Source organism: Pan paniscus, chromosome 2 (assembly GCF_029289425.2).
Source record: "Pan paniscus chromosome 2, NHGRI_mPanPan1-v2.0_pri, whole genome shotgun sequence".
Classification (NCBI taxonomy): domain Eukaryota; kingdom Metazoa; phylum Chordata; class Mammalia; order Primates; family Hominidae; genus Pan; species Pan paniscus.
This window is the reverse complement of record NC_085926.1, coordinates 9,136,945-9,150,581: the sequence shown is the minus strand read 5'-3', so window position 1 is coordinate 9,150,581 and position 13,637 is coordinate 9,136,945. Positions and strand designations below refer to the sequence as shown.

General features: G+C 45.9%; 1 protein-coding gene and 1 long non-coding RNA gene across 7 annotated transcripts in view; one reads left to right on the top strand and one right to left on the bottom strand.

Annotated features, from left to right (window-relative positions):
- SRGAP3 (SLIT-ROBO Rho GTPase activating protein 3) overlaps positions 1 to 13,637 on the top strand; it is a 380,154-nt gene that overhangs the window by 224,133 nt on the left and 142,384 nt on the right. For all 6 annotated transcript variants that reach the window (XM_034955696.2, XM_034955697.2, XM_034955698.3 and 3 more), the window contains one exon: positions 11,907 to 12,099. Coding sequence is in view for 3 of the 6 variants with exons in the window: in XM_003814226.4 (XP_003814274.1) it covers positions 11,907 to 12,099 (193 nt within the window). In the remaining 3 variants the exon portion in view is untranslated. The remainder of the gene's footprint in view (positions 1 to 11,906; positions 12,100 to 13,637) is intronic.
- Positions 9,859 to 12,020, bottom strand: LOC134729880 (uncharacterized). The gene is made up of 2 exons (XR_010111392.1): positions 11,891 to 12,020; positions 9,859 to 10,581 (listed from the first exon to the last, which is right to left on the bottom strand). It is a non-coding gene; the product is annotated as an uncharacterized LOC134729880 (long non-coding RNA).

The window sequence follows — 13,637 nt, the reverse complement described above, 5'->3', positions numbered from 1 at the left end:
AGAACCCAAAAGGCCTATTGATCAGGGGCAGACTCCGCAGGAACCGTGGGGATCAGGGATAGACCCAGGAAGCGCCTGGCGGAGTCTCTGGTGGACTCTGGCGTCAGGCAGGCCCAGGTTCCAATCCTGTGATTCAGGCAGCCCCTTTCCCTTCTCTTGGGCCTCAATTTCCTCATCTGTAAAAGGGCGTGACACCCACTGCCTCCTCTAACGTGATATTATTTAATAATTGAGGATGGCCGCTGACCGGCCTGGCTTGATAAAGGTTAATAAAGAATGGCCTGATGTCGGTCGTTGGCCGAATACAGGAAGGGGAGAGGGAGAGACTACAGGGTGCCAGGAGCTTGCTCGCGTCTGCGAAGAAGGAATCCGAAGAGACGGCTTAGGAGCCCGCTCTCAGCCACCCCGGCTGCTGCACGTGGCGCGCGGGGCGGGGCGGGGCGCTCGGTGGGGGGCGGGGTCCCAGCGACGGTTGCCGTGGCAACGGCGCACGGCGGCTGACCCCGGCCCCGCATCTGCTGCCCCCACCCCCGGCGCTAGGCGCACGGATCCCGGGGACCCTCGGGGCCGTCCCGGAAGCCGCCTCTCGGTGTACAGGAGGCTAGAAGGGCGGCAATGGGGAGCCCGTGTCCGGGCCGCGCACGAGTCTTTTGTGCAGGGCCTAGAGAAGGAGCGAAACGTGGGCCAGGCCTGCGAGGAGGGCGAGCGGGGAAGGGGAACCAGCACAGAGAGGCTGGAAGAAGGTGGCTGGTGACACAGCCTTCCTTGTGGGACTGTGGACGCGGGGCGCGAGATGGCGCCTGGGAAACACTTAGCTCGGTGCCCAGCGTGCCTGGTGCTCACGGTCCATGACTACAGCAGCCGCCATGGCTCATTTATTGCGTCCCTGCAGTGCCCCAGGCACCACACGCATACCACCCCTCACCCTTTTAACAACCCCAGCGGGGAAGGTATTATTCCCTATTTTACAGATGAGAAAACAGAGACCAGGCTGAAGCCACTTCCCCAAAGTGGAGAAAACCAGATTTGGAGCCTAGGCTGACTGTCCTCAGAGCTTGTGAGCTTGTGAGCGCATGCCCTTCCGCTGCGCCATGCCACCTCTGTATAGATGCTATTCGCCGAGGGTCCACCAGGTGCCTGGCACATCATGTGCATTATTTCCAGTCTGATCCTGGCAACAACCCTGCAAGATAAGAATAGTTACTTGCCTTTTACAAATCCGAAGACAGCTCAGAGAAGATACTGAGTTGACTGCCCAAGGCTTCACAATGCAGATCCGGCAGAGACAGTAATCAACCCTGTAAGAGTGGCTCCAGAGTCCAGGCTCTGCTTGGTCTATCCACTGGGCCACATCATCTCCGCTAGGGCTGGAGTTGGAGGGCAAGGGACCCCACCAGGATGCTGGGTTTTGGGCTGGGAGCAAGGAGAGTGAGTCTCCATCATCATGTTTTCTTGAGGGGAGGGTTTGGAAGACTCCATTACACTGCTCTTGTTGGAGAGGTCGTGCGCAAATTCGGAGTAATAAAACATAGTGCCATCCCTGCCTTTCAGGACCATATTTTCCATTTAAGGAGATGAGAAATGGCCACAGAAAGAAGTTATAATAAATGATAATCATAGCTTAACTTTATAAAGCCTCTGACGCAGTGCTGTCCAGTGGAAGTTTCTGCAATGATGGAAATATTCTGCACTGTCCAGGATGGTTTAACACTTGAAATGTGGCAAGTGCAACAGAGGAATGAGTTTTTCATTTTAATTAAATGCAAATAGCCACATGTGGCTAGTGGCGACTGTGTTGGACAATATGGTACCAATATATGGAAAGCACTATGCCAGGAACTTCCTTTGCATTAACACGTACCATTCTCACAACAATATGAGGTAGAGATTATTATCATCCCCATTTGACAGAGGAAACTGAGTCTCAGGTTGCCCACCTGAGCATGTGGCAGGGCCAGGATTTGAACCACCGGGCAGGTGAACCCAGAGCCCGCTACATTGTGCTATGAAGCTGAGATTTCTCTCCTCAGAGGAGGGCCTGAGGTCAGGGTCAGGATGCACTGGGATGCATATAATGACACCCAGACTGGTGCTCTGTGTGGATGGCACAAAGATGACCATTGAGAGTGGAGACAGGAGGTACAACAGGACATGATCCTTGAAAGGAGGCAGCAGGACTGCCACAGAAAGTTCCCTGAGCTGGACCTTGGGTGATGTTAGTTCCTGTCTGCCCTTTACTCTCGGTTTCAGCCCTGGCTTTGCCACTTTCTTGGTGGTCTTGGGCAAGCCATTTCCCCTCCCTGAATCTCAATTGCTTCATCCATAGAAGAGGAGTGGCAATACTACCAGCCTCATAGGATGTCGTGATAATCAGATGTGATTGCGTGTAGATGTGATGAGATGTCGTTGGCTGTAACATACCAGGTGGTTCATCTTTATCGGCTCCTAAAAATTTACACTGGGAAGGTACCAGCTGCCCCTGTGGAGCAGAGGGGGCAAGTGCTCCCTTGATCTTGGTTTTCAGGATGTATGCAGACTGTAAGTGGTGCCTCCCCATCCCAGGAGGTACCAGAACAGTTACTGTGTTTTCAGGACAGGGTCCAAAGGTTGGAATTGGGTGGGGTCTGGGAAGCTACATTTAAAATTGCTCTTTGCTGTCATACTCTGGCGTCTCTTACTAACCCAGGAAAGCCATCCGCAGGCAAGGGGCAGAGGCCTCCAAGGGTGCAGGCAAGGGGCAGAGGCCTCCAAGGGCAAGTTGCTGGCATTCCTAATGGATCAGACCTGTTAACCAGAGGTGCAGGATTTGCATTGGCTTTATCTGCTTTTTCTCCCTTTTTTATGATGAAAAATTTCAAACATTCCAAAAGTAGAGAGAATAGTATAATAAGCCCTTTCCTGATATCTAGCGCTAAACTAAACTTTAATGATTAACTCAAGGCCAGTCTTATTTTACTTAAAACCCTACCACTCCCCGTCTCCAAACCTGAGGCTATTTTGGAGCAAATCCCAGCATGTCTGCTTCTAAATAGTTCCTGCTTTGTCCTAAAGTTTTCATCGTAGTATAAACTGGTAAAATTTCAGGAGAGGGCAGTTTAGCAGTCTTGATATCCTTATGTGATGTTGCTTTAAAAACTTATTATATAGATGATATTCCTGCACATGTGCAGAATGAAGCCTGTGTATGATTATTCATTCCAGCATTGTTGATGATAGTAAAAGATTATAAACAACCTAAATGTTCAGCAAAAGAGACTGGCTAAAAAAAACTTACAGTGGAATTCTAGCGTGCTGTAAAAGGAATGAGGAAGTTCCTTATATATTGATTTGGACTGATCTCCATGATGTATTATTATTAGTTTTTTTTAGATAGAGTCTTGCTCTGTTGCCCAGGCTGGAGTGCAGTGGTACAATCTCAGCTCACTGCAACCTCCACCTCCCAGATTCAAGCAATTCTTCCGCTTCAGCCTAACAATTAGCTGGGATTACAGGTGTGCGCCACCATGCCCAGATAAGTTTTTGTATTTTCTAGTAGAGATAGGGTATCGCTATGTTGGCCAGGCTGGTCTCAAACTCCTGACCTCAAGTGATCCACCTGCTTCGGCCTCCCCAAGTGTTGGGATTACAGGCGTGAGCCACTGTGCCCGGCCTCCAGGATATATTATTAGAAGAAAAAGATAAGGTACAGAACACTGTGAATGATATGCTCTAACATGTATAAAAACAGAGGAAATAATATATTTAACATTCTATATATGTAAATTCTATATATAGATATTCTCTCTTATATATAGATATATATAATATATCATATAATATAAATAATATGACATATATAACATATATAATATGTTTTATATATATGCCATTATTTCTGGAATGATGCACATGATCATGGTAGTTTGGTTGTTTTGCGAGAGGGGAACTAGGTGGTTGATAGACAGAGGTGGGAGTAAAACTTTATATACCCTTTCTACCTTTTCAGTTGTGTATGTAATATTAAAAAACATCCCTATATTTCCTATTTAAAAATGTAATTCCTTTTTTTCAATAAGCCTAAAACTGCTATAAAAATAAAGTCTATTGATTTCAAAAAGGATATTTACCCAAATGAGTTGAAAACATGTCCACACAAAAACCTGCATACAGATGTTCATAACAGCTTTATTCATAATTAGCAACAAACATGTCTTTAAATAGGGGAATGAATAAACAGTCTGTCAACATTATTCCGTAGCACAGAATATTATTTGGTGATAAAAAGGAGCTACAAAGCCACAAAAAGACATGGAAGAACCCTACATGCATATTGCTAGGTGAAAGAAGCCACTCTAAAAAGTCTACATACTTTATGATTCCAGCTGTATAACATGCTGGGAAAGGCAAAACTATAGAGACGGTAAGAAGATTAGGGTTTGCCAAGGGTTGGGGTAAGTGAGAGGGAAGAATAAGGGGAGAAATAGGTGGAGCACAAGGATTTTTAGGGTGGCAACACTATTCTGTATGATACTGTAATGGTGGACACATGACATTAGACGTTTGTCAAAACCCAGAGAATGTACAACACAAAGGGCGAGCCGTAATGTAAGTGACAGACTTTGATGTGTCAGTATTGGCTCTTCAATTGCAATAAATGCACTATGGAATGCAAGATGTTAATAATCGGAGAAACTGTGCAGGGGAGAGGGGATATATGGGAACTCTCTGTACTTTCTGGTCAATTTTTTGGTAAACCTAAAATGGCTCTAAAAATAGCCCATTAATTAAAAAAAAAGACTGATCTGAAGAGTCTTTCTACTATTGCTGGTGAGGTTGTGGTTGTGAGGGGCAGTGGGGAGTATGAGGAATCTTGCTCTCCATACGGTGGGTCACACGGGCTGTTTGCCATAGGTGGCAGCCTGGGTGCATGCAAAGTGATCTTTAGTGAGACTGTTGCTTGGAGAGTGAGCAGGAGTGTTATGGGGATGGGTAGGCAGGCTGTGCATTCTTGGACTTTGAATGTCAGAGGAGTTTGGCTTTGATCCTATAAGCAATGGGGAAGCATGGAGAATTTTATCAGGAGGGTGACACAGGGAGATTGGTGCTTTAGGAGACCTGGATTGAAGAATTAGTTCTTACAGCCGGGTGCAGTGGCTTATGCCTGTAATCCCAGCACTTTGGGAGGCCGAGGCGGGTGGATTACTTGAGGTCAGGGGTTCAAGACCATCCTGGCCAACATGGTGAAACCCCGTTTCTACTAAAAATACAAAAATATTAGCTGGGCGTGGTGGTGTGCACCTGTAGTCCCCAGCTACTTGGGAAGCTGAGGTGGGAGAATCACTTGAACTGGGAAGGCAGAGGTTGCAGTGAGCTGAGATCGCACCACTGCACTCCAGCCTGGGTGACAGAGTGAGACTCCGTCTCAAAAAAAAAGAATTAGATCTTCCCCTTCTCTGGGCCTCATGCCCCTGTCTATAAAACCAAGAGACTGCACCGTGCAGTGAGGTCATCTTCAGCTTTCAGGTGTTGAGTTCAAAGCCTGTCCCACTTTCCAACCCCTTTCCCTCGTTGCCACATCCCCCTTTTAATTTTTCTGCCACTCAGCGCTGTGTTATGGCTGGAACTGTCCCCCGGGGGGGAAACGTCTGCTGAATGAAGTCTGTGCCTTGGGAACAATTCTGTTTTATTTTATTTTATTTTATTTTTCTCTCTTTGAAATCTTCAAGGAGAAAACCCAAATCTGTGCCAGCTCGTAGGCTCCTAGCAGCAACTCGGATGGGAATTAGAAATAACGAGATGGGTAATCAAATGCCCTCAGGGTTCCAGATCAGGGCAGGCTGCAGAGGATGCTCTGCCAGGGCCATTTCCTGCAAGAAGGACTTGATTTTTAGCCCGGCAAACTGCTGGAGGGTTCCATGCACAGCCCAGCCTGGGAGGCTCCAGCTGGTTGTGTGAACTGGGGGAGGCTGCTCTGCTCCTTCCAAATCGTCTGCTGTCATCACAATGTGATTTATGAGCTTTTCCTCTAAAATATGAGAATGTCATCTCCTGATAATGCTCTGTAATGAGGAAGGCTGTGGCTGCAGCTTTTCTAATAAATAATATCTCTTTAGATCACCATCTTGCTACAAAAAGAATGCAAGAGGTTGAATACAGAGGGATTAAAAGTGTCTTTTGTGTTTGTTTTGTTTTAATATGGAAAACAAGGATAATTCATGGAATGCAGACCAAGAAGTTCCTGTAGGGGCCTCGGTCTAGCATCATGTCAAGGGCATTATGGTGAGCTTCTGAGGGACCTGGGTTTGATTGCTGGCTCTGCTCTGAACCAGCTGTTAGGAGCACAGGCTAGCGACTTCCTCCTGAGCTGCTACTTCCTTGTCTATGGGGAAAAAGTGGAGAAACACTAGTAGCACTCACTGCATAGTTATATTTTCATGACTGTGTGTTGATATGACAAGGTTTGGTCTTGTGGGAGTGAGGCACCTCAATACAGTTCAGTTCAACAGGTAGACCATCTAAGAGGGGACCTGTGTAGTTTGTTAGAGTTCAGAGAACGACGTGTGACCTTGGATGAGTCCCTCATCTTGGTTTACATAAAGCCTTGGTTTCTTCATTATTATACATCCACGTTGAATGTATGTATGTGTGGGGGGTGAGTGGTGTTGTGTGTGGTATGTGTTGTGTGTTTTGTATGTATTTGTGGTGTGAATGTGTGTGCCATATGTTTGTGTGTGTGTGTTTGTGTGTGTGAGCTGAGGCTTCCATAATCACAACACTTAATATACTTGGTAAAGAGCGCTTTCTAAAGGGAAATAGTAGGCTGGGCGTGGTGGCTCATGCTTGTAATCCCAGCACTTTGGGAGGCCGAGGTGGGCAGATCATCTGAGGTCGGGAGTTCGACACCAGCCTGGCTAACATGGTAAAACCCTGTCTCTACTAAAAATACAAAAATTAGTCAGGTGTGGTGGCCGGTGCCTATAATCCCAGCTACTTGGGAGGCTGAAGAAGGAGAATCCCTTGAACCTGGGAGATGGAGGTTGCAGTGAGTTGAGATGGCCCCACTGCACTCCAGCCTGGGCGACAGAGCAAGACTCTGTCTCAAAAAAAAAAAAAAAAAAAGGGAAATCGTAATTTGCTATACAGATATTGATATCCTGATGACCTATTATGTGCTGGGAGAATCTGCCCTCAGAGCTTAAATTTCATTTGAGGAGATAAGGCAGAGATGGCATGCATGAAAGAATGAAAACTAACAAAAAAACCCAAACAGCACTAGGCAATCTGAGATTTACTGTACGTGCCATGGGAGTTCAAAAGAGGGTCACCAGGCTGGCAGCCCAGGCCTTCCTGGGAGGAGCAGTGCTTTATGTGGGCTCTGAAGCAGTGGTTTTCAACTTTTTTTTTTTTTTTTGCTTACCTACCCTCTACATGAACTTTGGAAAGAAAAATATCTCTTCTGCTTCACACATTTTAAGTTGACATCTAAAATGTCTCATTCTTTAATTTGCACTAAATAAAATAAAATATTTTATTCTAAGTTTGATTAGTTACAAAGGATATAATTTTGGCCATGTTTTAAATATTCACATTTTAGAGTAACATTATGTATAATACCACTCTCTTAAAACTGTATCAAAATGTTGTGGGGAGGGATGGGCGGGGTGGCTTACCTCTTTAGTCCCAGCTACTTAGAAGGCCAAGGCAGGAGGATTGCTTGAGCCCAAGAGTTGAAGACCAGCCTGGGTAACATAGAGAGGCCTGTCTCTACAAAAAAATTTTTAAAATGTATCAAATGGAAACTAACATAGCAATTTTTAATTTTGTCTTTTTATTGAAGCCTCACTTTGATGTAGTAGAATGCACAGATCTTAAGTGAGCAGCTCAGTTAATTTTTATCAGTGTCCCTTCCACCCTCACCAAGGTGTGGAACATCTCCAGTATTCAGAAGCCATGCTTGTTCCCTCTCTCCATCAATACCCGTCAAACGTGACCACTTTTCCGACCTCTATCACCATAAACTGGTTTTGCACAACCTCATTCGTTCTGGCTTCTTTCAATAAACACAAGATCTGTGGATTTCAAACATGTTGCTGTTGGGAGCAGTAGCATTCCTTTTTCATTATTGTATATCATTCCACTCAATGAATATCTCACATTCAAAAAATCCATTCTATTCTTACTAGACATTTTGGGTTATTTCTAATATTTGGCTATAAAGATACTAAAAGTATTCTTGTATATATTTTTTGGTGATCGTAAGCACTGATTTCTTTTGTGTATGTATCCATCAGTGAAATTGCCTGGTCATAGGATAAATACCATAATACATTGGTTTCTACAATCATCCATCAAAGTTACCTGAACAAGTCAAATGTTTTACACTGCTCCTTTCTTTACCTTCTTGAACTCCTAATTCCCTTTCACTTGCTTCATAAAATTTAATCTTAACATATTTTATGCTTGAAAGTTTTAAGATTATCATCTTTTTAAAAACTCTACTTATGTAAGCTGAAATGGACATTTTAATTTTTTCCTTTGAACTCTAAGGATCTTCCTTTTATATTGATTTATGTATCATTGCAGTGATCAGTAATACACAATTTATCAAAATAACATTATTTTACACATTTGATAAATCATTAAAGCATAACTTTGTATGGGAAATGCTTCTCATAATGAGATGGGCGGGATGGTTGATGGCAGTGCTTATCAAACTTTAAGGTGTACAAGGGCCACCTTGGGAGATCTTGATAAAATGCAGATTCTGGTTTGGATGGTATGGGCTGGGGCCTGAGACTTTATTCTGAATTTTTTTTTTAGCTTTATTAAGGTATAATTGAAATGCCCCCAAAATGAGCACATTTAATTAATGCATCTTGATGAGTTTGGATGATTCTGTATTTCTTCTCCTTCCCCTCCCCTCCCCTCCCCTCCTCTCTCCTCACCTGTTCTTTTCTTTTCATTACAGGAGTTCCCTCTAAGCATCATGGTGTGGTCATGGCTCACTGAAGCTTTGAACTCCTGGGCTAAAGCAGTCCTCCCACCTCAGCCTCCCAAGTAGCTGGGACTAGAGGCATGTGCCACAACGCCCAGCTAATTACTTTTAAAAATTTTTACTAGGCCGGGTGCAGTGGCTCACACCTGTAATCCCAGCACTTTGGGAGGCCAAGGCGGGTGGATCATGAGGTCAAGAGATCAAGACCGTCCTGGCCAACATAATGAAACCTCGTCTCTACTAAAAATACAAAAAACTAGCTGGGTGCGGTGGTGCGTGCCTGTCGTCCCAGCTACTCTAGAGACTGAGGCAGGAGGATCGCTTGAACCCAGGAGGCGGAGGTTGCAGTGAGTGGAGATCGGGCCGCTGCACTCCAGCCTGGCGACAGAGCGAGACTCCGTCTCAAAACACAAAACAAACAAAAAAATTTTACTAGGCATGAGGTCTTGTTATATTGCCTAGGCCTCTGTATTTCTAACAAGCCCATTGGTGGTGCTGATGCTGCTGGTCCATGGACCACGTTTTAATTTTTTTGAGACAGAGTCTTGCTTTGTCATATAGGCTGGAGTGCAGTGGCACAATCATAGCTCACTGCAGCCTGGGCCTCCTGGGCTCAAGCAATACTTCTGCCTCAGCCTCCTGAGTAGCTGGGATCACAAGCCCATGCCACCACACCTGGCTAATTTAAAACTTTTTTTTTTTTTTTAAGTTTTTATAGAGACGAGGTCTCCCTATGTTTCCCAGGCTGGTCTTGAGCTCCTGGCCTCAAGTGATTCTCCTGCCTCAGCCTCTCAAAGTGCTGTGATGACAGACGTGAGTCTCATGGACCACACTTTGAGTAGCAGGTGTTTATGATCCCTTGATTAAAGGAAGATTTCCAAATATCAACTTTTTAAAAACACTTTTTATTATTTGAAGAGAATATAACTTTGTACATGTATTTATTTATGTATAAATTTATGGAGTACAAGTGTAATTTTGTTACATGCAGAGATTGTGTGGTGGTGAAGCCAGGGCTTTTTGGGTACCCATGACACAAATAATGTACATTACACCCATTAAGTAATTTCTCATTATCCACCTCCCTCCCACCCCCTCACCCTTCTGAGTCTCTGTTCTCTACCATTCCACACTGTACATCCAAGTGCACACATTATTTAGGTCCCACTTATAACTGAGAACATGTGTAACATGAACATTTTACATTATTTAGTTAGTTAGTTAGTTAGTTTTTGAGACAGGGTCTTGCTCTGTTGCCCAGGCTGGAGTGCAATGGCGTGCAACCTCCACCTTCTGGGTTCAAGTGATTCTCCTGCCCCAGCCTCCAGAGTAGCTGGGACTCCAGGCGCCTGCCACCATGCCTGGCTAATTTTTGTATTTTTAGTAGAGACGGGGTTTCACTGTGTCAGCCAGGATGGTCTCCACCTCCTGACCTCGTGATCCACCCGCCTCGGCCTCCCAAAGTGCTGGGATTAAAGGCATGAGCCACCATGCCTGGCCAACATGAACATTTTAAATGGTCTGTTTTTCCTTTTGACACCCAGATGTCTCGACATTTTGGGACACTGCATCATAGATTCTGGACGAGTGAGCAGTTGCTCTTTTTCCTGTAAAGAGAGAACAGGAGCATTGTGAAGAGGGGAGGTAGGAAAGGAGAGGGGCCGTGCATCTAGACTGAGGCACGTTGTCAGGCAGTGGGAATGGATGTGCAGGATCTCAGGTTGATTCCCTTCTACCTCAGCTTGCACACCCTGTGGGGTGTCTTTGTGTACCCCAGAGTAGTTCTGCCCCAGTTTGAAGTCCACTTCTCTGAAGGATGCTGAAATGACGCTGGCCACCATTTCAGACGGGGCACACATTTAGGCAGGTGAGATCTGATATTCCAAGGACTGGCTTGAATGGTTTGGAGAGTCCGTTGGGGTAAAGTCCTGAGAAATGAAATTTGGGACTGCTTGGTGGATGGTCTTGAATTTCATGCTGAGGAGTTGGACTTAATACTCAGGCAGAGGGGTGCCGTAGGGTATTTTTGAGCAGGTTGCTGGTGTGAGCAGAGTGCTTTGGAGGCTGATCTGTTGAGCAGCTCTTGGGATGGCCTGGAAAGAATCTATGCCTGGGGGCAGTGGCGGTGACAACCCTACAGGCTTGAAGACAAGAATGGATGTGGTTATTGGCATTCAGCTGTGATTTTTAACTCCAGCTTCCAGCTTTTGAATTGTTGCCCTGGTTGCGTAGACCTGGTTTGAGCAATCAGTATTTTCTGAAGTGTGATATCTGAGAGGTTCATACATGGAATTCAAGGTGATTTAAAGCAGGACACAGATGTGGCCTTAAATAACACTGAAACCCAAGAGGGAAAAGCATGCCCTTCTCAGCCCTCTCTCAGTCCTGACTACACATGGAGAAAGTCACACTGCCGTTTTCCTTTGGTTGATAAAGAGCCAGCAGCTTAGGCTTAGAGCCTTTGGTAAACAATTGTCTCTAGATAGAATTTTACAATACTTTTGTTTTCATTGAATTATTTCCTATGTCCCAGGCTGCAAGGGGTCCTAGTGTTTCACTTTACTGTATTGATAGAAACCTTTGCATTTTAAGCAAGATCATCTCCGTAAGAAAGGTGAGTCAATTTACTAGATCATGTGGAAGAAATAAGAATGCTTGGGGCATGTGAATATGGCAAAAATCGTGGTGGTGACATGCAGTGATTCAAGTTTTGGAAACTTTTGGTTAGATCAATGGCAAAAACGAGCAAGAGAGAAATCTTTGTGCCAATGCTCTGCCAAGCAAGGTCTGAGCTCTGGCTGGGCTCAGAGAGGCTCTGGGTGGTGTTAGGAGGGAGCTGCCTGAATTGCAGGGCCCAGGCCAGCAGCAGAGCAGGCCCCAGTGCCCCCATCCCCACCACCAGTCTCATGCTCCTACCCTTGTGTGCCTGCAGAGATCCGCACGCAGCTGGTGGAGCAGTTCAAATGTCTGGAGCAGCAATCAGAGTCGCGACTGCAGCTGCTTCAAGACCTCCAGGAGTTTTTCCGCCGGAAAGCTGAGATTGAGCTCGAGTACTCCCGCAGCCTGGAGAAGCTGGCTGAGCGCTTCTCCTCCAAAATCCGCAGCTCCCGGGAGCACCAGTTCAAGTAAGAAGTTGGGTATGGGTGCACAGAGATGGGAGGCAGCACTGGGGTGGGCGGACAGTTGGTGGCAAAGCAGAAAGGAGGCCAGCCAGCTTCGTTGGAGGCAGAGGGCGTGCCTTCAGGGCCCTGGGTCTGCAGGTTACTTACACCTCCAAGCCTCAGTCTTCCTCATGTGTAAAGGGAAGCTAGAAAGAGTTCCTCTGCAGAAGTTTCCTGAAGGGAATAAATGAACAACCCAGAAGAGTGTTTGTCACAGACAATAGGTGCTCAATCAATTGTTGCTGTTATTATTATCCTACCAAGCACCGGCACTGAGCTAGCCTCCATTTGTGCCCTGATGAGACCCCTACCTCCCTTCAGGACATCCTGTCCCGATCCAGTTGTCCTTTATCTGGGTGTCAGCCAGCCTTCTTCTGAATTTTGTTAGCTCAGTGAATTTCTTCTCCATGGAATTCATGCTCAAACATTCCTCTTCCTTGCTCCCCTGGAGGACCTCAGTGCCCCGGCTCTTTCCCTGCCTTATTTACTTATTTTCGATGCACAAACTGTCATGTGTCCTGATTTCTCATACCCCAGGCTCTGAGATCATGGAGGCTCCATCTGCTTGGGCATTGACTTGGCAGGCCCTGAATCCTCCAGCTACAAAACCTTCTGTGCTTAGAACTCCCTGGCTTCAGCTCATTAATTACAGGCAGGCAGGAAGCAGCAAATCTCACTTGGACTGTGTCAACCATGCAGGGCTCCACTTGGCAGGTCCCCCGGCCAGCACTGTCTCTCCTTCAGCCATGCTTCCTGGACTCTCCCTTCTCCTTGGGTCATCTCTCCAGCTGGTGGCCCTCAACACCAGGAGATCAGCGACTTGCTTTATCTCACCTGACCTGATCCTGATCCCCCTTCCCCTGGGTCCTGTCCTGTTTCTCTCTCTCTCTCTCTCTCTGTGTATACACACACATACATATATACACACATACACACACACACACACACACACACACACATATATATACATATATATATATATTTTTTGAGACAGAGTCTCACTCTGTCACCCAGGTTGGAGTGCAGTGGCATGATCTCAGCTCACTGCAATCTCCAACTCCCGGGTTCAAGAGATTCTCCTGCCTCAGCCTCCTGAGTAGCTGAGATTCCACGTGCACCACCACGCCCAACTAATCTTTGTATTTTTAGTAGAGATGGGGTTTCACCATGTTGGCCAGGCTGGTCTTGAACTCCTGACATCAAGTGATCCACCTGCTTCAGCCTCCCAAAGTGCTGGGATTACAGACGTGAGCCACCATACCCGGCCTCTCCATGTATATATATATATTTTAATAGTGACAAAGCACACATAATATAAAATTTACCATTTTCATCATTTTTAAATGAACAGTTCAGTGGCACTAAACACATTCACATTGTTATGCAGCCATCGCCACCATCCAGCTCCAGTGCTTGTTACATCTTCCTCCACTGAAATGCTATCCCCATTAAACACTAACTCCCCATTCCCTGCCACGCCTTCCAGCTGCCGGCAACTACCA